This window comes from Bos grunniens, chromosome 5, assembly GCF_055505025.1.
Source record: "Bos grunniens cultivar Pamir isolate PY7600 chromosome 5, Bosgru_T2T1.0, whole genome shotgun sequence".
NCBI lineage: Eukaryota > Metazoa > Chordata > Mammalia > Artiodactyla > Bovidae > Bos > Bos grunniens.
Window position 1 is genome coordinate 15286788 of NC_141169.1, and position 27393 is coordinate 15314180.

Below are 27393 nucleotides of genomic sequence, written 5' to 3' on the forward strand. Positions count from 1 at the left end.
GCTGCTGCTGCTAAGTCACTTCAGTCGTGTCCGACTCTGTGCGACCCCATAGACGGCAGCCCACCAGGCTCCCCTGTCCCCGGGATTCTCCTACTTTTCCCCAAACCTGTTGGTCTTCCCCTGGTTGAATTAAGTAAGCAAAACATTAAATGTATTTTGTCACCTGACACCTTAGCTTTTTATCTTAGTGACTAAAAGAAACCATTTCACATGAGAATGGTTTTATTACTTCAACTGATTTATAGGTTGGTAATTAAATAAAAAATAAAATAAAACCATGTTTTTGTCCTGTCACCAAACCTATCACAAACTGGAATCAAATACCAAAATAGGCATTCTTTCCTTTATGTGCCGAAATGCCACGTAGAAAACATTTAGTATTTAAACACACTTGTTTTAACAGCTTCCATATAAGTATATAGTAAAGATAGTAAAGAAAGTAAAGCAAATATTAAAGTTATTTTAATTTAACAACCCTATGCTCAAACTACCGCACAATTTCACTCATCTCACACACTAGTAAAGTAATGCTCAAAATTCTCCAAGCCAGGCTTCAGCAATATGTGAACCGTGAACTTCCTGATGTTCAAGCTGGTTTTAGAAAAGGCAGAGGAACCAGAGATCAAATTGCCAACATCTGCTGGATCATGGAAAAAGCAAGAGAGTTCCAGAAAAACATCTATTTCTGCTTTATTGACTATGCCAAAGCCTTTGACTGTATGGATCACAGTAAACTGTGGAAAATTCTGAGAGAGGTGGGAATACCAGACCACCTGACCTGCCACTTGAGAAATCTGTATGCAGGTCAGGAAACAACAGTTAGAAATGGACATGGAACAACAGACTGGTTCCAAATAGGAAAAGGAATACGTCAAGGCTGTATATTGTCACCCTGCTTATTTAACTTATATGCAGAGTACATCATGAGAAACGCTGGACTGGAAGAAGCACAAGCTGGAATCAAGATTGCCGGGAGAATTATCAATAACCTTAGATATGCCGATGACACCACGCTTATGGCAGAAAGTGAAGAGGAACTAAAAAGCCTCTTGATGAAAGTCAAAGTGGAGAGTGGAAAAGTTGGCTTAAAGCTCAACATTCAGAAAACAAAGATCATGGCATCTGGTCCCATCACTTCATGGGAAATAGATGGGGAAACAGTGGAAACAGTGTCAGACTTTATTTTTTGGGGCTCCAAAATCACTGCAGATGGTGACTGCAGCCATGAAATTAAAAGACACTTACTCCTTGGAAGGAAAGTTATAACCAACCTAGATAGCATATTGAAAAGCAGAGACATTACTTTGCCAACAAAGGTCCGTCTAGTCAAGGCTATGGTTTTTCCTGTGGTCATGTATGGATGTGAGAGTTGGACTGTGAAGAAGGCTGAGCGCCAAAAAATTGATGCTTTTGAACTGTGGTGTTGGAGAAGACTCTTGAGAGTCCCTTGGACTGCAAGGAGATCCAACCAGTCCATTCTGAAGGAGATCATCCCTGGGATTTCTTTGGAAGGAATGATGCTAAAGCTGAAACTCCAGTAGTTTGGCCACCTCATGAGAAGAGTTGACTCATTGGAAAAGACTCTGATGCTGGGAGGGATTGGGGGCAGGAGGAGAAGGGGATGACAGAGGATAAGATGACTGGATGGCATCACTGACTCGATGGACGTGAGTCTGAGTGAACTCCGGGAGTTGGTGATGGACAGGGAGGCCTGGCGTGCTGTGATTCATGGGGTCGCAAAGAGTTGGACAGGACTGAGTGACTGAACTGAACTGAACTGAACTGAATGTTAGGTAATGTTCAGTTTTACTCAAGTGTACTATTGAGCCTGTATCCTATAGGAACTATCTATTCTTTTGTATATGTTTTTATTTTCTTGATTTTAAGACAGTTTTCACTAAATAACCCTTGCAATTATATGCACAAATACAAATAGCTAAATATGCTGATGGAGATAATTTGCTTGAAATCAAAAATGTTAATTTCTTTACAGCATCTTAAGGGTGCTGATATCTACAGACGAAGACTATCTGGTATTATATTAATTATCTGGTTAAATTCCTTCTACTGGGATCTACAAAGTTCTGGTTGGCAACCGAAGACTATAATCATTCTAAATTATATGTAACTTTGTTTCATTCAAGAATGAAACAACTTAAAACTCAGAGTTAATACATTGTGGATAGAACATTCTCTCTCTTGTTCACCAATATCTTTTGTATCAGAAACTTGAGGATTTTCTCCAAAGTGAATAACTGAGAGGAACAAGGAATGGAACACTGGTTAGAAAAGGCAGTAATTTTGAGATGTTAACAGGATCCACAGAAAAAATTTGAGACTATGACCTCAAGCAATCCTTGTGTGTTCATAGCAAGTCATCAGCTCCTATGGAAACCTAATCTGAAAACAAAGCTTAACTCACTTTCAACAAAGGCGTCTCCCTGGTTTTACAATGAAATTCATAGCTTCTAAAATACTGAGACTGCAGCAACAATGATTGCTATTTGACATAATCAATTTACTCAGCAATGTATCACTCAAAAAAAAAAAAAAAAAAAAAACCACACATAAAAGGCAGAAAACAGAAACTTACCGCCCCCGTTCTTCTGACAGAGGTATGGGAACCGCCACACATTCCCTAATCCTACAGAAAATCCAACCTGGGCCAGGATATATTGTAGCTTGCTGTTCCAAGCCGGTCTTGCATCTTTGACTTCAGATCTTTCTACAACATCTGTGTCTTTCTCTTCTGGGACATCAACAATTAGTTCACTCTTCTTAAAAGCATCATCAGCTGAGTCTTCATTGGAAAGAAGGTCTTTGACAGACTCAATAACCTCATCGTCTAATTCTCTTTTTACCACCTTGCTATTCTTCGGCATTGGAAAGTGTGGGTAGTAGTAGTTTTTTTTTTTTTTTTTTTTACTTTCCTTTTGGCAAACTTCTTAATTCTTAAATTCTTAAATCAACTAAAAATATGTTAGTTGATATGAATAAAAGTTGGAGGAGGATATCAAAGAAATCTTTGATTCAAGGTGATAAAGTCTTATGGATCTTGGATCTGTTTGTTCAATATTCTGTAGGTACCTGTAAAATTTTAAGTTGAAAAAAATAATATTTAATGAGAAAAATATTTAAAATACCAAAGACTTCGTCTTCTTAGTTTTTGCGATGCAAACTCTTTCTGCATAGTATAAAATATATGCTTGTTCTTGACCTTTCAGAGCTTAATATTCACAGAAGTATAAGAATTGTAAAGTACACAAGAGCTTCACACACATTTTCTTTTAGCTAACTTCTTCCTTCTTGCAAAAATCTACTTCAGCCTCAGATATACCCCATTGCATAATGTATACTCAGTTCATTTGTAAGTAGAATTTTGAAACCTTTTCTTAATTCCTTCTTCCCTCTCTGAATAAAGTACTTATAAAATTACATAAACAATTGCATGCTATCCCTGTAAATTTGTCTTATATAGAATTTCTTCTGTTAGCATATTCATCTACTCATTCATTTGCTATTAAGGGAAAAGTTGTTAAGCGATATATTGCAGGAAGGGAAATTTCTCCTTTCCTCTCTTAAACACCCTTTGGTAGCGGATAAGTTTGTTTTCTATGTTTTTGAGCCTGTTTCTGTTTTGTATTCATTTGTGTTATTTTTCAGATTCCACATATAAGTGATATCATTTGGTATTTGTCTTTCTTTGTCTTACTTCACTAAACATAATATTCTCTAGGTCCATCCATCTTGCTACAAATGGCAATATTTTATTCTTTTTATGGCTGAGTAATATTCCTTTGTGTGTATATGTGTGTGTGTGTGTGTGTGTGTGTGTGTGTACACCACATCTTCATAAGCCAATTGCCTGCTGATGGGCTGCCTCCCTGTCTTAGCTATTGTAGACAGTACTGCATTAAACAGTGGGGTTTATGCATCCTTTTGAAGTAGAGTTTTCCATTTTTCCAAATATATACCTACAAGTGGAATTGCTGGATCATATGGTAGTTCTCTTTTTCAGTTTTTTAAAGGAATGTTGATACTGTTTTCCATAGTGGCTGAACAAATTCCCACCAACAGTGTATAAAAGTTCCCATTTTTCTACTCCCTCTCCAGAACTTATTTATAGACTTTTTGATGGTAGCCATTCTGACCAGTGTGAAATTATCTGTTTTCAAAAGTAACTAAATGTATGAGAGTTTCTCGTCAAAACTAGATCAGGAAGCTTGAAAAATAATATCCAAAAGAATTCTGCCATTCACTGATAGAAAAAGAATGGAATTCTTTAATGGAACTGCTGTTAGGTTTACCTTGAAAAAGTCCGAAAAACATTCTGTCATACTTTATCTTATAACCTTAATAAAAAGAGTACTGGGTCACCAAAAGAAAAAAAAAATTCTTTAACTTGATCATCTATTTGTCATTTTAAGATTTGGAGGTGTTTCATTGATTACAAAATTAAAATGTGTACCTCAAGGAAAAACACTAATTTAGGACTTGGTGAATAATAAGAGAAAGACTGTGAAGAAAATTCTTGAAGAAGCAGCATTCCCCAAATATTGTGAATAATAGAAACATCTCTAGAATAAGTGAAAAACTTCTAAAGTTAACTATTTTAAAGAGGCTAACAAGGTTTGAATAAGGAAACAGTTTGTGAAGTTAGGGATTATGCCTGTTTAATTTGCATTATTTCCCTCTAAAGTTCAGTAAATATTAGTTCAATAAATGAAAACATATAATCATTGAAAAGCTGAAAAAAGCTGTTTCCAAATAATTTTTGCTGGAAGAAGACAACCTGACATAACAAAGTGCTATTTGTGAGACATAAATTGTCTAACTGTCTACATTTTTTGGATCATCTAATGATAAACCGTTGGCATAATAACTTTACTGATACAAGGATAAGGGTATTTGTTTTAATTTGACAAGTTTGGAGTTGTGTCCTAACCTTTTTACTTAGTTATATAACTTCTCACAGTTATATGACTCAATTTATTTTCCTCAGTAAACATATATTTGTTATTCCTTTTGCTTTTTTCCATAAAATAGAAAGGAAAGGAATGTATTGAAGTTTAAAGTACTATTATATTAAAACTCTTCTTCATAAAGAAAACAAATTTAAAAAGTATTACTCATGAGTCTCCCCCAAATCAGTTATCTCAGAATTGTATTTCTTCTAGCAGGAAAAAAAAAAAAAAGAAAACATATTTAGACACTGTTGCATGTTTTTCACATGGGCTTCCCTGGTGGCTCAGAGGGTAAAAGCATCTGCCTACAATGCAGGAGACCTGAGTTCGATCCCTGGGTCAGGAAGATCCCCTGGAGAAGGAAATGGCCCAACAGATAATCATACCAGCTTTACATAGTAAATCTTTTTGGCAAAGTTTAATTTCAAAATTCCTATACAACAACCCAAAGTTCATCTTTTCTATGAAAAAATCAGTGTCTAACGGAAACAAAATTTAAATGCAATTTTATATTTTAAATTCCTAAAATATACTTAACTACATATACAGATTTATAATGCAATAATCTCAGGCAAAGTTTATAAAATTTAAAACTTAAAAAGGAATATTATATATCTATTTGCATGCATTTACAGTTCCTTTTCTATTATAAGCAAAATCAAAAGTGATCGTACATTAATAATGTCACAAGTGAAATAATTTATACTCTCTTTTCTCACTGTTTCTTACCCACCTCCTTCTCTTAGGGACTGCTACAGGATAATATGGGATGGGGATCACTATAGGATAATATGGGGTGGGGTTGCAGTTAACATTGAAACTTCCACAATAACAAGTGAGGTTTTTTTGGGGGAAAGTATATCTCTTCTTCAATAGGCCATAATGTCTCCTTGGAGAATGACTTAATCTTACCAATCTCACATTCTTAATGTTTAACTCTGTCAACTATATGAACTTAAAGTATGGCCAATTACATTGTATAATAACTACAAGTATTTTGCATTATTACACATTTGGTTTCAGTTTTTTTTTTTTTTTTTGCCTTTCACCCCAAGGCCCTATATTTACTGAGTCAGAGGCATTCCTTTCTTATACAGAGGCTGCATATAGTCAAAAAATATAAATTGGGTTTCTGAGTGGAGTTATAAAAACTTAGTATATGAGACAACAATTTGTAAGTCAAATAAATTTCAAAATTTTAAGACCCAACTTTTCTGAAAGAGAAAACTTTTATGTTTGCCTGAAGAACTTAAAAGTATGGCATAGGTGAAGGTTTGAAAATATAATTGGTTATCTCCAAAAGTGTATCACTGTTGCTTCAAAACAGGAATGTCCAGGAAGGACATGAAGTAGTGAATGATAAAGCAGTGGTATCCTACAGGTCACATGAGAAGTAGGATAATCAGAATCAAGTAACTGCACAGTCTCTACCACGTTAGCATTATCCACTCCTGTGAGAGTCACCTGGCCAACAAGCTGTCAGGACTGCTCTTTGTTGGTACCAAGCAGCTGCATTAGCTGTCATCATTACCAGGTAAGAGCCTCCTATCTACAATGGAGCAACGGACAGTCAAGAATTGGGTCAGAGAGTGTTTTGCTTATGTTCTCCTCTAGGAGTTTTATAGTTTCTGGTCTTACGTTTAGATCTTTAACCCATTTTGAGTTTATTTTTGTGTATGGTGTTAGAAAGTGTTCTAGTTTCATTCTTTTACAAGTGGTTGACCAGATTTCCCAGCACCACTTGTTAAAGAGATTGTCTTTAATCCATTGTATATTCTTGCCTCCTTTGTCAAAGATAAGGTGTCCATATGTGCGTGGATTTATCTCTGGGCTTTCTATTTTGTTCCATTGATCTATATTTCTGTCTTTGTGCCAGTACCATACTGTCTTGATGACTGTGGCTTTGTAGTAGAGCCTGAAGTCAGGTAGGTTGATTCCTCCAGTTCCATTCTTCTTTCTCAAGATCGCTTTGGCTATTCGAGGTTTTTTGTATTTCCATACAAATTGTGAAATTATTTGTTCTAGCTCTGTGAAGAATACTGTTGGTAGCTTGATAGGGATTGCATTGAATCTATAAATTGCTTTGGGTAGTATACTCATTTTCACTATATTGATTCTTCCAATCCATGAACATGGTATATTTCTCCATCTATTAGTGTCCTCTTTGATTTCTTTCACCAGTGTTTTATAGTTTTCTATGTATAGGTCTTTAGTTTCTTTAGGTAGATATATTCCTAAGTATTTTATTCTTTCCGTTGCAATGGTGAATGGAATTGTTTCCTTAATTTCTCTTTCTGTTTTCTCATTATTAGTGTATAGGAACATAGGCAAAACACTCTCTGACATACATCACAGCAGGATCCTCTATGACCCACCTCCCAGAATATTGGAAACAAAAGCAAAAATAAACAAATGGGACCTAATTAACCTTAAAAGCTTCTGCACATCAAAGGAAACTATTAGCAAGGTGAAAAGACAGCCTTCAGATGGGAGAAAATAATAGCAAATGAAGCAACTGACAAACAACTAATCTCAAAAATATACAAGCAACTCCTACAGCTCAACTCCAGAAAAATAAATGACCCAATCAAAAAATGGGCCAAAGAACTAAATAGACATTTCTCCAAAGAAGACATACAGATGGCTAACAAACACATGAAAAGATGCTCAACATCACTCATTATCAGAGAAATGCAAATCAAAACCACTATGAGGTACCATTTCACACCAGTCAGGATGGCTGCGATCCAAAAGTCTACAAGTAATAAATGCTGGAGAGGGTGTGGAGAAAAGGGAACCCTCTTACACTGTTGGTGGGAATGCAAACTAGTACAGCCACTATGGAGAACAGTGTGGAGATTCCTTAAAAAACTGGAAATAGAACTGCCTTATGATCCAGCAATCCCACTGCTGGGCATACACACTGAGGAAACCAGAAGGGAAAGAGACACGTGTACCCCAATGTTCATCGCAGCACTGTTTATAATAGCCAGGACATGGAAGCAAGCTAGATGTCCCTCAGCAGATGAATGGATAAGAAAGCTATGGTACATATACACAATGGAGTATTACTCAGCCATTAAAAAGAATACATTTGAATCAGTCCTAATGAGGTGGATGAAACTGGAGCCTATTATACAGAGTGAAGTAAGCCAGAAGGAAAAACACCAATACAGTATACTAACGCATATATATGGAATTTAGAAAGATAGTAACAATAACCCTGTGTAGGAGACAGCAAAAGAGACACTGATGTATAGAACAGTCTTATGGACTCTGTGGGAGAGGAAGAGGGTGGGAAGATTTGGGAGAATGGCATTGAAACATGTAAAATATCATGTATGAAACGAGATGCCAGTCCAGGTTTGATGCACGATACTGGATGCTTGGGGCTAGTGCACTGGGATGACCCAGAGGGATGGTATGGGGAGGGAGGAGGGTGGAGGGTTCAGGATGGGGAACACATGTATACCTGTGGGGATTCATTTTGATATTTGGCAAAACTAATACAATTATGTAAAGTTTAAAAAAAAAAAAAACAACTAAAACTACTACATGATCAAAAAAAAAAAAAAAGAATTGGGTCAAAAATACTGCCCGTGGGTCCAATACAGCCCACTGTCTGATTTTGTAAAGAGCATTTTATTGGCACATAGTCATGCCCACAAATCTACATATCTCCTATGGCTAATTTTGTGCTACAACAGTTGAATCACTTTGAATACATTGTAAAGCTTGAAATATTTACTATTGAAAATATTTAACAGCCACTGTGTATGCTCAGTCCTGTCCGATTCTTTGCAGCCCCATGGACTGTAGCCCGCCAGGCTCCTCTCCATGGAAATTTCCAGGCAATATTACTGGAGTGAGTTCCCATGTCCTCCTCCAGGGGATCTTCCCAACCCAGAGATGGAACCCAAGTCCCTTGAATCTCCTGCATTGGCTCTTTACCACTAGCGCCACTTGGGAAGCCTGAGAACCACTCTTCCAGAGATTAAATCTGAATTGAAGAGGCAGAGTGCTCCAAGTCACTCCATATAATGCTCCATTTTCATGACACTAAGTATTTTTTATCACATAGTATGACAAGATAGAAACCTTCCTATTCAAAGGTAAGATTATTTTCTAAGTAATTATGAGATTAGTTTCTAAGAATGAATGAGTTTTACAGAGAAACAGGGTGTGTAGTTGAGAGTACAGGGATAATAGTTGAGAGGGAAAAAAAAGCAAAAAATAAACGTAGTATATCAGGAAACAAAATTAATGAAACACAAAATAAAAGAAATAACAGATGTTTAGATAATAATAATTTCAAAAAGTAATGCAGAAATGTCTACACTGAGAAATTACTGAGATAAAGACTCCTAGGGATTTCAAGCAGAAGCAGAAAGGAGAAATAAAAAGACTTCTCAGGATATTCAGTCACTTCTTTAAAAGTGAAGAGAAAAAAAATACTTGCTCTTCAGTTTTCACACTCAAGTATTTTATATTTCAATTATAAATGTCACAGGCAAATTGTCTAATCCATGAGAGATCTGATGAGCCCTACGGGGAGGGAGAGGAACAGGCTACATGATTGTGAAGCTTAGCCAACCAGGACAGAGACCCATGTTAAGTAATAGGAGTAAACATTAATTTAAACAAGGAAATAAGGTTCAAACGTAGGAATTTTATAGGGAGAAAAATATAAATATAATAAAAATTAAAATCCAAAAATAATCTAACTAACAAAATCAGGAATGTAAATGGGAGAAAGAAAGAAAGAAAGGTTTGGAGACGTGTTCATCTTTCATGGCAGAAAGCAAGTTACGATACTGTCTACATATGAGGGACTTCACTGGTGATCCAGTGGTTAAGATTCTGTACTTCCAATGCAGGGGACACCGGTTCCATCCCTGGTCGGGGAACTAAGATCCCATATTTTGTGTGGCATGGCCAGAAAAGAAGAAAATGTAAATATGAAATTCATGGTCCAAAAGTGGATTAATGACTGCACCTCTTCATGATTTCATATAATCCTTCTTATTTACTACTTTTAATGGGATCTTGTAGGAATTAATTTTACTGGTATGAAAAGACATGTATTGGTGCCAAACATTTACATCTAGGATATAGAAATAGACTGAGTTTAAATCCAAACTCTATCACTAATGGTTTTATGACCGTGGCTGAAATACTGAGTTAGCTAATAATAAAGAGCTTGGATAAATGCCAACACATTGAGAGTACTGTGTTTTCTTTTATAGCCATGATAATAGTCCGTCTTATGTTTATATTATATTACAAGTTTATTCTATTAAGGCTAATGTGAGTTCAAAGCAAATGCAATGTTTCGGGTATTTTTACACCCCCTTTTTTTAAGGAAAGAAAACACAGTTTTCTCTCTCTGCATAGTAAATTACCTCAAAATTTAATAGCTTAACAAACAAAAACTGTATTTGCTCATGATTTTGTGGGTTAGCAATTTACGCTAGGCTTAAGATGGTCAGTTGCTTTGCTTCACTTGACTTGGGTTGCTTCTGCACTGTAGCCATCCCAACTCAAGTGGAGGAGGGTGGTCTAAGAGGGTGGAAATCACCTTCTGCAGGAGGCAGGAGATAGCCTATAAGTCCAGCTTCCCTGGACTTATATGACTCAGATGGTAAAGAATCTGCCTGCAATGTGGGAGACCTAGGTTTGATCCCTGGGTTGGGAAGATCCCCTGGAAAAGGGCATCGCAACCCACTCCAGCATTCTTGACTGGAGAATCCCATGGACAGAGGAGCCTGGCGGGCTACAGTCTATGGGATCACAAAGAGTCAGACATTACTGAGCCACTAAACCTATAAGTCAGCGCACTTTGGTCCTCCTACACACGGTCTCTCCAATGTGTAGAGTGTCAACCTGTTCCCGTGACAAGCTCAGAGTTCCAACTCTAGCCAAAAGGGCTCAGCACACAAGCACTAGTAAAGCCTGTTTGAGTCATAACTGCTGATGTCTCACTGCCCAAAGCAAGTTACACAGCTAAGTCTGGATGACTTGAGCATAAACAAACTCCGGGTTTTGATGAAAGGAGCAATAAAGTAAATTTGCTATAGCAGGTATGAGTATAGGGAAGACAGAAGTACTGCTATCACTTGGAAAATAATCTGCATTTATCCACTTAGATTTCCTTTCCCTGGATTTTGAATCTTGAGGACAGGAACAAAGAGATCAAAAAGTTGGCATCTCACTTAATTCCAAAGGCATTATGCCCAGGCTGTAACTACTACAGTAGTCATGGATCCTGCTTCCTGGTTTTCAGAACTGTTCTCATTCTTGCCCTTTCCTTTCTTATTGCCAAGCACCCCACTGTTTCTTTGAGCCCCTGTGACCCTGTCAATATTCCTTTGTTTCTTTCTTAGCCAGCATAAGTTTCTGTATCTTGCAAACAAAAAACCTCATTAGACACTATTCTAAATCACCTATTATAAATGTAAATATACCTATTAAAATAATACACCCATTATAAATGTAATAGGTGTGTCATTACCATTTATTTATTCTATGTAAAGACTTATACATTAAAATGTTTGAAATGTTACAGTATTTAATTTGGACTTATCTTTACATTTTTCTCATTCTCCTGTTTTTGTATTGTTTAATATCTTCATGTGTAACTTTTCAGAAAAAAAAATCTATTTTAAACACTTAAAACAAGATTCAAAACCTTTTAAAATCAACATAGTAAATGTTTAATTTGTGGTTCTCAGCCCTAACCATTTTAAATATGTTTTCCCTTTTTTAAGATTGTTTCATTGCCCCTCCACATAAATTCTGAAATCAGCTTGTCAATTTCTATCCCAAAAAACAGTCTGCTGGAATTTTGAATGGGTTTACATTGACTGAGTCTACAGATCCATTTGGGGAACAGTGACATCTTAAAAAAATTGAGCTTTCCAATCTATGAACTTAGTATAGCATTCCATTTACTTGTATCTGCTTTAATTTCTATCCCGGAAAAAAAAAAATGATTTTTTTAATACAAGGTTTCTATCCTGTTGCTGCTGCTGCTAACTCACCTCAGTAGTGTCTGACTCTGAAGCCCACCAGGCTCCTCTGTCCATGGGATTCTCTAGGCAAGAATACTGGAGTGGGTTGCCATGCCCACCTCCAGGGGATCTTCCCACCCAGGGAAGGAACCCACATTTCTTGCAGGTCCTGCATTGCAGGTAAATTCTTTGCTGCTGAGCCACCGGGGAAGCCCTTTCTTTCCTGCAATAATGCCAATCAAGTTTTTATTTTTTAAAGATCATTTAGGATTTTTATATACATGTCATTGGTAAATAGATAGTTTTTTCTCTCATTGCTTATCTTAATTTCTTTGTCTTGACTTATTTTCTGCCTAGGACATCTACCACAATTTTGAACAGAAGTGTTAAGAGCAGACTTCTTCATCTATGCCCTGATGTTAGTGGGGAAGTACTCAATATTTTACTGTTAGGTACACTGTTAGTGATGGATTTTTTTTTTCCAATTAGGTCCTTTAACTGTTTAGTCATAGTTCAGTGATTTTTTTTTTTTTTGAATCATGCATAACTGTTGACTTTTGTTATATAATTTCCCGCTTTTATTAAGATAATCACATAACTTCTTAATCTGTTCATGGAAAGTATTATATTGTTTGGTTTAACACCTTTCATTATGGGATAAACCATACTTGGTCTAGATTTATTACCCTTTTTAATATATTATTGAATTAAATTGCTAATGTTTTGGTAAGGATATTTTTCAACTATATTCATGGGAAAGTGGATCTATAAAATTTTTTTTTCTTAAGCAATATATTTTCCTTCTCTGTTTTTCGTGGACCCCTAAAGAAGAGTTTTCAAATAGAGTTTTTATTTTCTGAGAGAATATATGGAGGATTAGTTTTACTTCTTCCTAAACATTTGCAGCACTCACCAATAAAACCATCTAGGCCTGGAGTTTTCTTTTTTGCAATATTTGAAATCAAAAATTCAATTTATTTTATTGATATATAGCTACCTAGGTTTTCTTTTCTTTTTTCACTGTTTTAGTTTCAGTTAGTTGTGTTTTTCAAAGAATCTATATTATTTAAATTGTCAAATTTATTGGCAGCACAGTGTGATTCAAAATATTCCCTAGAATTATTTAACGTCTATAGGATTTGTAGTCTTATATCATTTGCATCCCTGTTATAGATAATAGGTATTTTCTCTGCCTTTGTCTTTATTAGTCTTGCTAAAAATTTCACTGTAGAATTAACTCAAAATAGATATAACTCACCATACAATCAACACAATTCTTGCTCCCTCTTTTAAGACTTTTTAACTACTGTTGTTACAAAATCTTTTGAAATTATAGTAGACACTAATTAATATTTCCAGTGAAAATATGAAAAATCCCAAAGTAGGAGGAAGGCACTTGCATCTGAGATATGCATTAAAAAAAATGACAAAAAAAATCACAGAACCAATCAAAAGGAGGAGACTATTATTACAAGTGAAATACAAAGTAACAACTTAAACTTGTTAATATATGTTTTACCCAAAAAGGTGGGCTATAACATATCTATCAGAATGGCATAAATAAATACATGATGACACCAACAATTTGTGAGGATGTAAAGAAACTAGATCAATCACACATTGCTTGAGCGCCAAAGAATTGATGCTTTTGAACTGTGGTGTTGGAGAAGACTCTTGAGAGTCCCTTGGACTGCAAGGAGATCCAATCAGTCCATTCTGAAGGAGACCAGCCCTGGGATTTCTTTGGAAGGAATGATGCTAAAGCTGAAACTCCAGTACTTTGGCCACATCATGAGAAGAGTTGACTCATTGGAAAAGACTCTGATGCTGGGAGGAACTGGGGGCAAGAGGAAAAGGGGACGACAGAGGATGAGATGGCTGGATGGCATCACTGACTCAATGGACATGAGTCTGTGTGAACTCCGGGAGTTGGTGATGGACAGGGAGGCCTGGCGTGCTGTGATTCATGGTGTCGCAAAGAGTCGGACAGGACTGAGCAACTGAACTGAACTGAACTGAATAGAAATGTAAAATAATATAGCTACTCTAAAAAAATAGCTGCCAGTTTCTTTCAGCGCTAATAATAGCGTTACCAGGGTGACTACCATTTTGTATTCTTAGGCGTATATCCCAGAGAAATAAAAATTTATTTTCAAGCAGAAACTTATAAATAAATGTTCATAAAAAACTTTAATCGTAATGGCCCCAAACAGAAACTACCCCAGTGTCCTTCAATGGATGCATGGCTAAACAAACCAGAGTACATCCACATTATGAACTATCAGCCATAAAAAGGAAAGAAGTATCGATACATGCAAAACCCTGGATGAACTTCCAGCAAATGATGCTTAATGAGGGGCGTGGTGAAAGTATTATTCTCTCAGTCATGTCCGACTCTTTGTGACCCCATGGACTGTAGCCTGCCAGGCTCCTCTGTCCTTGGCAATTCTCCAGGCAAGAATACCGGAGTGGGTAAAATGGTGGGGGGAGCCAATCTGAAAAGGATGCATATTTCATGATTCAATTTATAAAGCATTTGTAAAATTAAATAATGACAGAGATGAACCACAGGGGTTCCTAGGAATTATGGTAGGGAAGGACAGGTGGGTGGAGAAGGCAATGGCACCCCACTCCAGTACTCTTGCCTGGAAAATCCCATGGATGGAGGAGCCTGGTGGGCTGCAGTCCATGGGGTCCCTAAGAGTTAGACACGACTGAGCGACTTCACTTTCACTTTTCACTTCCATGCATTGGAGAAGGAAATGGCAACCCACTCCAGTGTTCTTGCCTGGAGAATCCCAGGGACGGGGGAGCCTGATAGGCTGCCGTCTATGGGGTCGCACAGAGTCGGACATGACTGAAGCGACTTAGCAGCAGCAGGACAGGTGCGGGTGCTATAAAAGAGCATGAGGGAATCTTGTAAAATGGTACCATTTAGTGTCTTCATGGTGATAAGGGTTACATGAGGATATACATGTGATAAAATTGCAAAGAACTACACATACATACACACACATATAGAAAAAAAGGGCTGTGTAATCCGGAAAAGCTCTGTGAATTATACCAGTATCAATATGCTGTTTTGATATTGTACTCTACTTTTATATCAGATTATAAAGTGGGAAGGCCAGGAGAAGGATACACAGGACTCCCCTTTGCACCTTCCTGTGAGCCTGCAATTATTTCAAAGTTAATTGTAAAGTGATTTCTAGAAACTGAAATGTATTTCTGTTGACTTCCATGAACCAAGCACAGATCATATATCTTACTTAACTGTTTCAAAAAGTCCTTTAAACATTTTAAAAATATACAAAAGTCTTTTGAACATGTAAACTTTTATTAATATATTCAGGACACCTCAGATTTAGACACTGTATTCATTTCCTGAGGCTTCTGTAACAAAATCAAATTTCGTGGCTTGAAACAACAGAAATCTAATTTTTCAAAGCTCCTGGAAGCCAGAGAGTCAAAATCAGCTTCAATGAACCAAAATCAAGGTGTTGGCAGGCCTGCACTCCCTCAGGAGGCTCTAGGGGGAAAATCTGTGCCTGGTCTCTTCTAACTTCTGGAGCGGCCTTTGTCACTTCACTCACAGCCACACCACTCCAATGTACAGCTTCGTGCTCACAGTGTCTCCTCCTCTTCTGTGTGTGTCTAATCTCCTTCTGCTTCTTTCAGATATGGACATTTGTAATGGCAAGGCATGTAGGGCCCATCTAGACATTTGGGGATAATCTTTTCATCTGAAGGTAATTTCTGCAATGACTCTTTTTCCAGTTATGGTAACATTCACAAGCACCAGGAATTAAGAAGTAGACATATTTTTAGGAGTTATTAGTAGCCTATTATAGGCACAAAACAGTCAGTCCTAACTGGAGAAGGAAATGGCAACCCACTCCAGTATTCTTGCCTGGAGAATCCCAGGGACAGAGGAGCCTGGCAGGCTACAGTCCATGGGATAGTAAAAAGTTGGACACGACTGGGCGACTTTCACACAGTCAATCCTAAAGGAAATCAACCCTGAATATTCACTGGAAGGACTAATGCTGAAGCTGAAGCTCCAATAATTTGACCACCTGATGCAAAGAGTTGACTCACTGGAACACCCTGATGCTGAGAAAGATTGAAGGCAATAGGAGAAACGGGCAGGAGAGGATGAGATGGTTAAATAGCATCACTGACTCAATGGACATGAATCTAAGCGAACTCTGGGAAATAGTGAAGCACAGGGGAAGCTGGCATGCTGTAAAGAGGGGTTGCAAAGAGTCGGACATGACTCAGCAACTGAAAAAAAAAGGCATATATTATTGTACTACATTTATTTATATATTTGTATTTTCGTGCTTTATGGAAAAAATGAATTTGAAAGCATTTAACATGTTTTATTGTCATCATCCTAGAATGTCAAGTATGATCTTAGATATTTCCTATAACAGAAAACAAAAACAAACATTAAGAATTCCTCCCAATGCTGTATTTATCCCTGTTACTCATTTTGTTAAAAGATGGAGTCTATTTCCTTCTTTTAATTCTGGGCTGGGCTTGAACTTACTTTGGCCATTAGAATGCAGAAGTGAACCTATGCTAGTTACAAAGCTAGGTCTAAAGAAACCTGGCAATTTCTGCTTTGAATTCTTGGAAGCCAGACTCAATACTAAAAAGTCCATCTGCCCTGTTAGAAATCCCACATGGAGAGAGAGAGAAAGATAAATTCAATCAGTCACCAATTGTATCAGCCATCTGAGCTAAACCCACAGGCAGGAGAACAAAGATTCTGACATTCTAGTCAAAGTTAAATTGCCAGTTAATATCAACTAGAACAGATAAAGCAGCTAGCTGAGCCCAATGAACATAGAGAATAATGAAAAAGATAAACATTATTGTTTCAAGTCACTACAATCCCAAGAAGGTAACAGAAGGTGAAAGCTACTTAAAAAACCTACTTAGAAAAAATAAAAATAAAAAAGGATAGTTAGCTATATAGCATATGTTCAGTTCAGTTCAGTTCAGTTGATCAGTCAATTCAAAATCTTTTCAACCCCATGAATCTCAGCACACCAGGCCTCTTTGTCCATCACCAACTCCAGGAGTTTACCAAACTCATGTCCATCGAGTCGGTGATGCCATCCAGCAATCTCATCCTCCGTTGTCCCCTTCTCCTCCTGCCCCCAATCCCTCCCAGCATTAGGGTCTTTTCCAATAAGTCAACTCTTTGCATGAGGTGGCCAAAGTGCTGAAATTTCAGCCTCAGCATCAGTCCTTCCAATGAACACCCAGGACCGATCTCCTTTAGAATGGACTACTTGGATCTCCTTGCAGTCCAAGGGACTCTCAAGACTCCAACACCACAGTTCAAAAGCATCAATTCTTCGGCCCTCAGCTTTCTTCACAGTCCAACTCTCACATTCATACATGACCACTGGAAAAACCATCGCCTTGACTAGATGGACCTTTGTTGGCAAAGTAATGTCTCTGCTTTTGAATATGCCATCTAGGTTGGTCATAACATTCCTTCCAAGGAGTAGGAGTCTTTAAATTTCATGGCTGCAATCACCATCTGAAGTGACTTTGGAGCCCAAAAAAATACAGTCTGACACTATTTCCACTGTTTCCCCATCTATTTCCCATGAAATGATGGGACCGGATGCCATGATCTTCGTTTTCTGAATGTTGAGCTTTAAGCCAACATTTTCACTCTCCTCTTTCACTTTCATCAAGAGGCTTTTTAGTTCCTCTTCACTTTCTGCCATAAGGGTGGTGTCATCTGCATATCTGAGGTTATTGATATTTCTCCTGGCAATCTTGATTCCAGCTTGTGCTTCTTCCAGCCCAGCGTTTCTCATGATGTATTCTGCATATAAGTTAAAAAAGCAGGCTGACAATATACAGCCTTGATGCACTCCTTTACCTATTTGGAACCAGTCTGTTGTTCCATGTCCAGTTCTAAATGTTGCTTCCTGACCTGCATACAGAATTCTCAAGAGGCAGGTCAGGTGATCTGGTATTCCTGTCTCTTTCATAATTTTCCACAGTTTATGGTGATCCACACAGTCAAAGGCTTTGGTATAGTCAATAAAGCAGAAATAGATGTTTTTCTGGAACTTTCTTGTTTTTTCGATGATCCAGCGGATGTTGGTAATTTGATCTCTGGTTCCTCTGCCTTTTCTAAAACCAGCTTGAACATCTGAACTCCTTATTGCCAAATTCAGACTTAAATTGAAGAAAGTAGGGAAAACCACTAGACCATTCAGGCATGACCTAAATCAAATCCCTTATGATTACACAGTGGAAGTGAGAAATAGATTTAAGGGACTAAATCTGATAGACAGACTGCCTGATGAACTATGGACGGAGGTTCGTGACTGTACAGGAGACAGGGATCAAGACCATCCCCATGGAAAAGAAATGCAAAAAAGCAAAATGGCTGTCTGGGGAGGCCTTACAAATAGCTGTGAAAAGAAGAGAAGCGAAAAGCAAAGGAGAAAAGGAAAGATATAAGCATCTGAATGCAGAGTCCCAAAGAATAGCAAGGAGAGATAAGAAAGCCTTCCTCAGGGATCAATGCAAAGAAATAGAGGAAAACAATAGAATGGGAAAGACTAGAGATCTCTTCAAGAAAATTAGAGATAACAAGGGAACATTACATGCAAAGATGGGCTCGATAAAGGACAGAAATTGTAGGGATCTAACAGAAGCAGAAGATATTAAGAAGAGGTGGCAAGAATACACAGAAGAACTGTACAAAAAAGATCTTCACGACCAAGATAACCACGATGGTGTGATCACTCACCTAGAGCCAGACATTCTGGAATGTGAAGTCAAGTGGGCCTTAGAAAGCATCACTATGAACAAAGCTAGTGGAGGTGATGGAATTCCAGTTGAGCTCTTTCAAATCCTGAAAGATGATGCTGTGAAAGTGCTGCACTCAATATGCCATCAAATTCGAAAACCTCAGCAGTGGCCAAAGGACTGGAAAAGGTCAGTTTTCATTCCAATCCCAAAGAAAAGCAATGCCAAAGAATGCTCAAACTACCGCATAATTGCACTCATCTCACATGCTAGTAAAGTAGTGCTCAAAATTCTCCAGGCCAGGCTTCAGCAATACGTGAACCATGAACTTCCAGATGTAGCATATGTAGCAATTGATAACTGCCAAAGGGGGAGATAAACTGAATAGTCATTGAATTTAACTGAAAGTAAAAATACTTAACTAAATATAAAATATTTTCCAAGGAACTATTCACAATGGGGTTACACCTGTATAAAAAGGGTGTGGTTTAAGTTTTTAAACCCATGCAGTGATTTTCTTTTAACCACAATTTAAATATTAGCCTTGAAAGACACATTTTAATTACCCTAATACAAAAACTAGCTCAAAGTGAATCATGGAGTTAAATGTAAAACATCAAACTATAAAACTTAAAAAAAAAACAAAAACATCAGAGATGTTTGAAGTATAGAGCTAAGCAAAGAGTTCTTAGACATGACACCAAAATGGACTTCAAAATTTTTTAATCTGCTCAATTAAAGAATCTATTATTTGGATGAAAAAATAAGCTAAAGACTTATTTTGCAAAGCTAAAATATTTGCAAACCATGACCCCAAGGGGGAAAAAAAAACAGTATTTAGGATCTATAAGAATTCATAAAACTCATCATTTAAAAATTATTCAGAAAACAGACAAGGGACATGAAGGAACATGTCACTGAACATGATGTATGAAGGGACATTTCACTGAATATGATGTATGGATGGCAAATGAACACGTGAAATATGGTTTGTCATTATCAGTTACCATTAGGAAATGGTAACTAAAACTACAATGCAATGTCACTGCACAGATCGGGATGGGTAAAATAGAGTGACAACCAAATCCTGCAAGGATACAGAGCAAATGGTTCATTCACACCTGGGGAGTGAAAATGTAACATGGCGCAGCTTTCCAGAAAACAATGTATGCAACTCCCATATGCAACTACCCAGCAGTTGACCTCCTGGACATTTATCCTGCAGAAAGGAAAAGTTAGGTTCCATAAAATCTATAAACAACTGTCTATAGCAGCTTTATTCATAACAGCCCTAAACTGCAACAACTCAGATGTCATTCAAAGAGTGAATGATTAAAGAAACTCTGGTAAATCCATACCATAGAATACTACTCAGAAAAAAAAAAAAAAAAAAAAACTACCAATACACACAACAGCTTAGATGAATCTACAGACAATTATGCTGAATGGAAGAAGCCAATCCCAAAAGGGTGCATACTTACTATATGATTCTACTTACACAACATTCTTGAAAAGACAAGACAACAAACATGAATAATAGATTAGTGATTACCATAATTTAAGGAGAGATTGGGGACAGGAAAGAAGTGGTTGTGCTTATGAAAGGGCCACAGAGGGATCCTTACAGTGATGGAACTATCCTGCATGCTGCTTTATCAATGTCAATATTCTAATTACGATTTGTAGTACAGTTTTGCAAAATGTTACACTTGCATAAAACTGTATAAAGGGCACACAAGGACTCTCTGTATTATTTCTTACAAACATATATTATCTTATATAATTATTTCTTAACAACTACATATGAATCTATAACCATCTCAATTTTTTCCTTTAAAATATCTGTCAACTCACTAAAATATGCATTTTTATACTGATATAACTGGTTAATTTTAGTGAATTCATTAAATCCCATGTGCTGCCCTAATACAATTTTATTACTAAGAATACTGAATATAGGAAACTTCTTTAAATTTAGAAACTACAAAAATCAGAGTCAAAATATCCATTGACTTTTATACCTTACTCATTTGATGGCATCTGACGCCTAGAAACTGTTTTCCCAAGAGTATCTTTTATTTGCTACTGGCTTCACTTAAGAATATTTTAAAATCTATATTTAGAATAAGTAACATAGTAAACCATTTGCCTTTTTGCATTTCTTTTTCTTGGGGATGGTCTTGACCACTGCCTCCTGTACAATGTCACGAACCTCCATCCATACTTCTACAGGCACTCTATCAGATCTAATCCCTTGAATCTATTTGTCACTTCCAATGTATAATCCTATTGACTATGCCAAAGCCTGACTGTGTAGATCACAACAAACTTAAAAATTCTTAAAGAGGTGGTAATATCAGACCATCTGACCTGCCTCCTGAGAAATCTGTATGCAGGTCAAGAAGCACCAGAACTAGACATGAGACAACAAACTGGTTCAAATTTGGGAAAGGAGTACATCAAGGCTGTATATTGTCACCCTGCTTATTTAACTTATACGTAGCATATCTCATAAGAAATGCCGAACTGGATGAAACACAAGCTGGAATCAAGATTGTGGAGAGAAATATCAACAACCTCAGATATGCAGATGACACCACACTTATGGCAGAAATCGAAGAACTAAAGAGCCTTTTGATGAAAGTGAAAGAGGAGCATGAAAAAGTTGGCTTGAGAAAACTAAGATCATGGCATCTGGTCCCATCACTTAATGGGAAATAGATGGGGAAATAATGGAAACAGTGAGAGACTTTATTTTTTTTTTTGGGGGGGGTGATTCAAAAATCACCACAGATGGTGACTGCAGCCATGAAATTAAAAGACGCTTGCTCCTTGGAAGAAAAGTTATGACCAACCTAGACAGCATATTAAAAAGCAGAGACATTACTTTACCAACAAAGGTCCATCTAGTCTAAAGCCATGGTTTTTCCAGTAGTCATGTATGGATGTGAGAGTCGGACTGTGAAGAAAGCTGAGTGCCAAAGAATTGATGCTTTTGAACTGTGGTGTTGGAGAAGACTCTTGAGAGTCCCTTGGACTGCAAGGAGGTCCAGCCAGTCCATCTTAAAGGAAATCAGTCCTGAATATTCATTGGAAGCACTGATGCTGAAGCTGAAACTCCAATACTTTGACCACCTGATGTGAAGAGCCGACTCATTTGAAAAGAGCCTGATGCTGGGAATGATTGAACTCCATAGGAGAAGGGGAAGACAGAGGATGAGTGGCTGGATGGCATCACCGACTCAATGGACAGGAGTTTGAGCAAGCTCCAGGAGTTGGTGATGGACAGGGAAGCCTGGCGAGCTGCAGTCCATGGGGTTGCCAAGAGTTGAACACAACTGAGTGACTGAACTGAATTGAACTGACTGAACACAGTAAAATGGTAGGCACAGAGTGAAAAATGTCTTCCCACTCTTTTTTCAGAGCACATCTAGCCCCACCCCTATCTTTCTATGTCACCAAATTCCTCCACAGATATTTGGTATATAATCAAGTTAATATGCACATTAAAAGCTACTATGTGTTTTCTTTCCATCTACCCGTGTTTTTTACATCACTATTACTGTATACTATATGTATTATTCTGCAGCTTGATTTTTCACTTTAAAGATCTTTTAAAACTTTTGCTCTCAATAGCTTATTGTGTGTGTGTGTGTTTAATGATCATATGATAGCTCATGGGATGAGAATGTCATATACAGGTTATTTCTAAAAGTTTGCTTCAAATAGTCAAGCAACTCACTTTATGTATCTGTAGAATAAATTCCTAGAAGTGGAACTGCTTGATCAAAAGGTATATACTTTTATCATTTTAGTAAAAATTGACAATCTACCCTTTATAAAAGCTGTCTCAATTTGTACTACCAAAAGCAAAGTATCATAGTTCCTGGTTCCCTCTGTCTTCTTCAGTAGAGTGAGTAATCTTTTTGATCTTTGCCAATCTGATAGGTGAAAAAGCTTCCAAGTTAAACATTCTATTCAAAGATGGCCATCAATTAATCTTATGTGAAAGGATATAAGGGCACATTGCTGCTGCTGCTGCTAAGTCGCTTCAGTCATGTCCGACTCTGTGCGACCCCATAGAGGGCAGCCCACCAGGCTCCCCCGTCCCTGGGATTCTCCAGGCAAGAACACTGGAGTGGGTTGCCATTTCCTTCTCCAATGCAGGAAAGTGAAAAGTGAAAGTGAAGTTGCTCAGTCATGTCTGACTCTTAGCGACCCCATGGACTGCAGCCTACCAGGCTCCTCCGTCCATGGGATTTTCCAGACAAGAGTACTGGAGTGGGTTGCCATTGCCTTCTCCGAAGGGCACATTAACCACACATAAATAAACTGACCTTCAAAATTGAAAACAGTTCTATCCTATATCAACAGTTCTATAAAACAGTTCTATCCTATCATATAGGATAGTCCTATCCTATCATATAGGATAGTCCTATCCTATATGCTTGTGTGGGTGCTCAGTCGCTAAGTTGTGTCCAATTCTTTGTTAGCTTACAGACTTCAGAGTGACAGGCTCCTCTATGCACGGGATTTTCCAGGCAAGAATACTGAAGTGGGTTGCCATGCCCTCCTCCAGGGGATCTTCCCAACCCAGGGACTGAACCTCCATCTCCTGCGTCTCCTGCAATGGCAGGTGGATTCTTTACCACTGAGTCATTTGGAAAGCCCAGTATATCAAGTGGTACTGTGCATTTAAAACTACCATGTACCATACTCTAGGGCTTGCTGTTCAGCAAGAAATATGAGACAATTATTATTGGTCAAAGTTAATGTATAAGCAGATAAATTTGTTTATTAAAAATTATTTACTCACTATATCCACAAGAGTAGTTAGGACTTGTTTTAAGTTACAGGCAAAACTGGAAATAAACCTAAGGATTCCTGCTATGTAACCTTGAATGTTTGCACACATGAGACTATGCTCATGGATTTTGTTAATAATACCATCTGCTCAGAAACTATTTTAAAATCGACTTTGCATAGGAATATATTAACACAGCCCATCATGTATATGTATACAGTAATAAAGGGGTTAAAGAACTCTTCAAAAGAAGTTGAGAAGTAAATTAAGAAGTGAAAGTTTGTGGTGCTTTTCATCACCAAAAGTCAGGTCTATCATTCTAAGTCAATGATTTTTTAATTACCTGTATGATAACCCCAGAGTTCAAAGGAATGCAAATTTATTGTCATCTCAAACAAAAGTCTTATGTTATGACAGGGGAAGCCTATTTTCTAATATGTACCCAGCAAAATTTGAACTGTGATCACTGGGTAAACTAATGCTTTTGAAGTTTAGGTTTTACTAATTATTTTAACTTAATTTAAAATTTCAATAACAACTAAGGCATCTCACCTGATTACTGGTATCTCAAATAGCTATCATCCAATTTAAAAATTCTTTACTATTTGCTATGGTTTGAATGTTTGAGTGCTCCCTCCATCCCATATATGTTGAAATTCTAACCTCAATGTGATGGTATTAAGAGGTGAAGCCTTTAGGGGTTAATAACAGCCTCTAGAGAACTAACTAGCCTGTTCCACTATGTGAGAACACAGTGAGAAAGCATCCTCTATGTACCAGGAAGCAGGCTCCCACCAGACATGGAATCTGATGCACCTTGATCTTGAACCACCCTCTAGAACTGTGACAAATAAATTTCTTTTATTTATAAGCCATCCAGCTTATGGTAATTTGTTATAGCAACTTGAACTAGACTGACAGTATTTCTGATTTATTTATTGGATGACATAGCACTTATTTCCTAAAAACATAAATACCTTTCTTAATACTATTAAAATACAGTATCAAGTTACATATATTTAAATATAAAGTGAAAGTCGCTCAGTCGTGTTAGACTGCCACCCCATCGACTGTAGCCGCCTGGCTCCTCTGTCGATGGAATCCTCCACGCAAAAATACTGGAGTGTGTTTTCATTTCCTTCTCCAAGGGCTTTTCCAACCCAGGGATTGAACCCGGGTCTCCTGCATTGCAGGCAGATTCTTTACCATCTGAGTCACCAAAGTAATTCTCAAATCAAGTATATAACGTGCAATCAGAAAAAGAAAACTTGTCAACAAACGATGAGGTTGTCTTCCTTGTAAAACACGTAATTCCTGTCTTTCTGGGGGGGGAAAAAAAACGCACGGTGCTCTTTTCACTTGTTGGCAAAGTCAAAGAATTCAGTAATATATTGATAATATATTTTACGCTAACCAATATAGATGGATCATTGATCATGTAAGAAGCAAAAGTCACTCATATTCACACACACACACAAAAGACTATTTTGCTGGTTGAATATTCCATATTTAATAAGAGAAATCCACACACCCTCGAGTCCATCAACAAGTATTTATTAAACACCTACTACAAGTCCAACCCAATACTAGACGTTGAAGACAAGCTGGAGTGTGGTTCTTGCAGAACTGAGACTAGGCGATTGGGTTATTCGTCAGAAAATGATATTTCTTAAAGCAAACACATTGTTCCCTGTGTTCTGGGACGACAACCAGGCAATGACAGGTATAAGACTGCTTTAAAAACTGGGAGACAAAAAGCCTAAACGTAGCACAGAACGCAACTCCTCCGGTCCTCTCCTGTTGCTGGGCAGTGAACCAAACAAACTGCGCAGCCTGAGCCTGAGTGTACCTTTAAGACCTGGAGGGGAAACGGCCGGTCCGAGGAGAACGGTTGCAGCCTCATTTGCATAAGCACCCAAACACTGCTGACGTCACCGCGCCGAGTGCGGACCCCGCCTCGTCCTACTCCACTGTTTCTCCCCGAGGTGAGAGAATGGATCCGGGAGAACTCAGCGCCAGAGAGCGCGAGCCCGGGTTCCGCGCTCGCTGTGAACGCGCCACGCACGCCGCTTCTCTGCTCAACGGAAAGAGATTCCCGCCGCTGCGGCCTCTTGAGAGCGGGTGGGTCACACCTGTCCCCAGAACAGGTCGGACGTTTTTGATCCATTTATATTTACAAGGCGCGTTCCGACGTAAAGTCTCAAAACGGTCCTCTTGCCCAGGACACGCACAAACCCGCCGAGTTCGTGAAACGTAGAAACGGTCTGGGTTTCCAATCTCTGCCATCCTCTCCTTTAAATCCCAGCACCGACACCCTCACCAACACCCTCTCCAGTTCCTGGAGGCGCAGAAACCCACAAGCTGTGCTTTTCTTGGGGAGCCGCGCGTGCCTGGTGCGGGAGAAAGGCCCCACTTTGGGACCATTTAACGCAGGATGCCTCGGGCAAAAGGGAGCGGGGGTCACGTGAAACCACCCCGCCTTAGGTAGTCGCCTTCAGCAGTTGCAAAAGCCCCCAAAAGCGAATGAGGAATGAGATTGGCTCCTCTCCCCGCCCCACCGCCCACCCGCACGAGGATCGGCTTCCAACTCACCTAGAACCTTGGAAGCGCCTTGCTCCACTCCGACCCTCGCAACTTTCCGACTGGCCCAGTCGGACCCCACCCTGCGGCCAGCCCTAATTTGACTTGGTAACAACTAGTCTCTCGGGGATGCTGCGGTCACAAGAAGGAAGGAAGGATGGCGGCACGTTTCGACCCATGTGCTTCCCCGTTACGCGCCGCTCCTAGCCCCCACTCCCCACCCTGACTGTGCACAGGTGCAGGACGCAGAGCCGGAAGGGTCGCCCGCCCGCCGAGCCCAGCTTGGCCCTCCCGGGGCTTTGGAGCCGTCCTGCCTCCCCTCACCCCCCGGACACATCCAGAGTCCTTCCCAGCATTCAGGCATCAATTCCGCTCGCTTCCCGGGTCCCGGGCTACAGGGTGCCTAGTGGTGAGCCCCACCCTACCTAAACCGTGCCCTCAGTGGTAGGAGCGTGTCCTCACCCTCAGGGTGCCTTGGCCGGGCGCCTCTGGGCTGTTTCCAAGTGCCGACAGTAGCAGCAGTGGCCAGAGAGTTGGGCCAGGTGGCTGTGACCCGCGGGCACGAGGAGCCGTCTGGAGAGCAGGCGCTGCTGGCCGAGGGCGGGCCCGGAGTCTGGGTGGAGGGGGGTCGCTGTCCTGCGGGCCGGGGCCAGGAGCGACTCGTGAGCGTCTGTGTGTCGGCCAGGGAGAGAGCACGGGATGCAGGCGCGCGGGTGCGTGCGCGCGGGTGTGTGTGTATGAGTGAGGGTGTGACGGAGGCGCCCACGTGCCCGGCCCGCCCGAGCTGCGGCCGCCGACAGGCTGCGGGGGAGGGAGAGGCTGCGGGCGCCAGGGGACACGAGGCAGGTCGCCCGGTCGGGCGCCGCACCTCCCCGCCCCGCCGCCTCCTGACGCAGAGGCCGCTGCGGCTGCCTCGCCGCGTCCTCGCTGCCCTCCGGGCGGGGGCGGGATGGACTCGGGGAAAGCCGGCTGCAAAGCAAAACAAAACAAGTCCCGCCCTGCCATCCCTCCCGTCCTTGCCCAACCCATGCAACCGAGAGGATGGGCACCACTTGCCCGCCCCCCTCTCCCCACCACCACCCAGCCTTTGTCTCAGCCGGGATAACAATAGAAATGGTCCTACCTCACACCCTTTGAATGTTCTCCGAATGTCGGCGACCGGACTGGAAGCAGTGAGTGACCCAAAGAACCCTTTTTCCCTAGCTTTCTCGCCAAGCCGGTCATTTACATCTTTCACACAGGAAAA

The 27393-nt window shown here is 39.3% G+C and overlaps 1 protein-coding gene, 1 long non-coding RNA gene and 1 pseudogene across 4 annotated transcripts in view; 2 read left to right on the forward strand and 1 right to left on the reverse strand.

The window, feature by feature from the left end:
• The window catches only part of SLC6A15 (solute carrier family 6 member 15), a 56554-nt gene extending 29670 nt beyond the window's left edge, over positions 1-26884 (reverse strand). Inside the window, exons 1-2 of one of the 2 annotated variants that reach the window (XM_086403703.1) lie at positions 26610-26884; positions 2594-3087 (exon numbers count right to left, since the gene is read on the reverse strand). In XM_086403703.1, coding sequence (XP_086259829.1) covers positions 2594-2882 — 289 coding nt within the window. In that variant the 5' untranslated portion in view covers positions 2883-3087; positions 26610-26884. Of the gene's footprint in view, positions 1-2593; positions 3088-26159; positions 26426-26609 lie in introns of those variants that run through there. The other variant, XM_086403704.1, reaches the window with a different exon arrangement.
• Positions 25491-27393, forward strand: part of LOC147371341 (uncharacterized) — a 40480-nt gene continuing 38577 nt past the window's right edge. For both annotated transcript variants that reach the window (XR_015164769.1, XR_015164768.1), the window contains exon 1: positions 25491-25688. This is a non-coding gene — a long non-coding RNA (uncharacterized LOC147371341). The remainder of the gene's footprint in view (positions 25689-27393) is intronic.
• Positions 25894-27284, forward strand: LOC147371342 (uncharacterized; annotated as a pseudogene).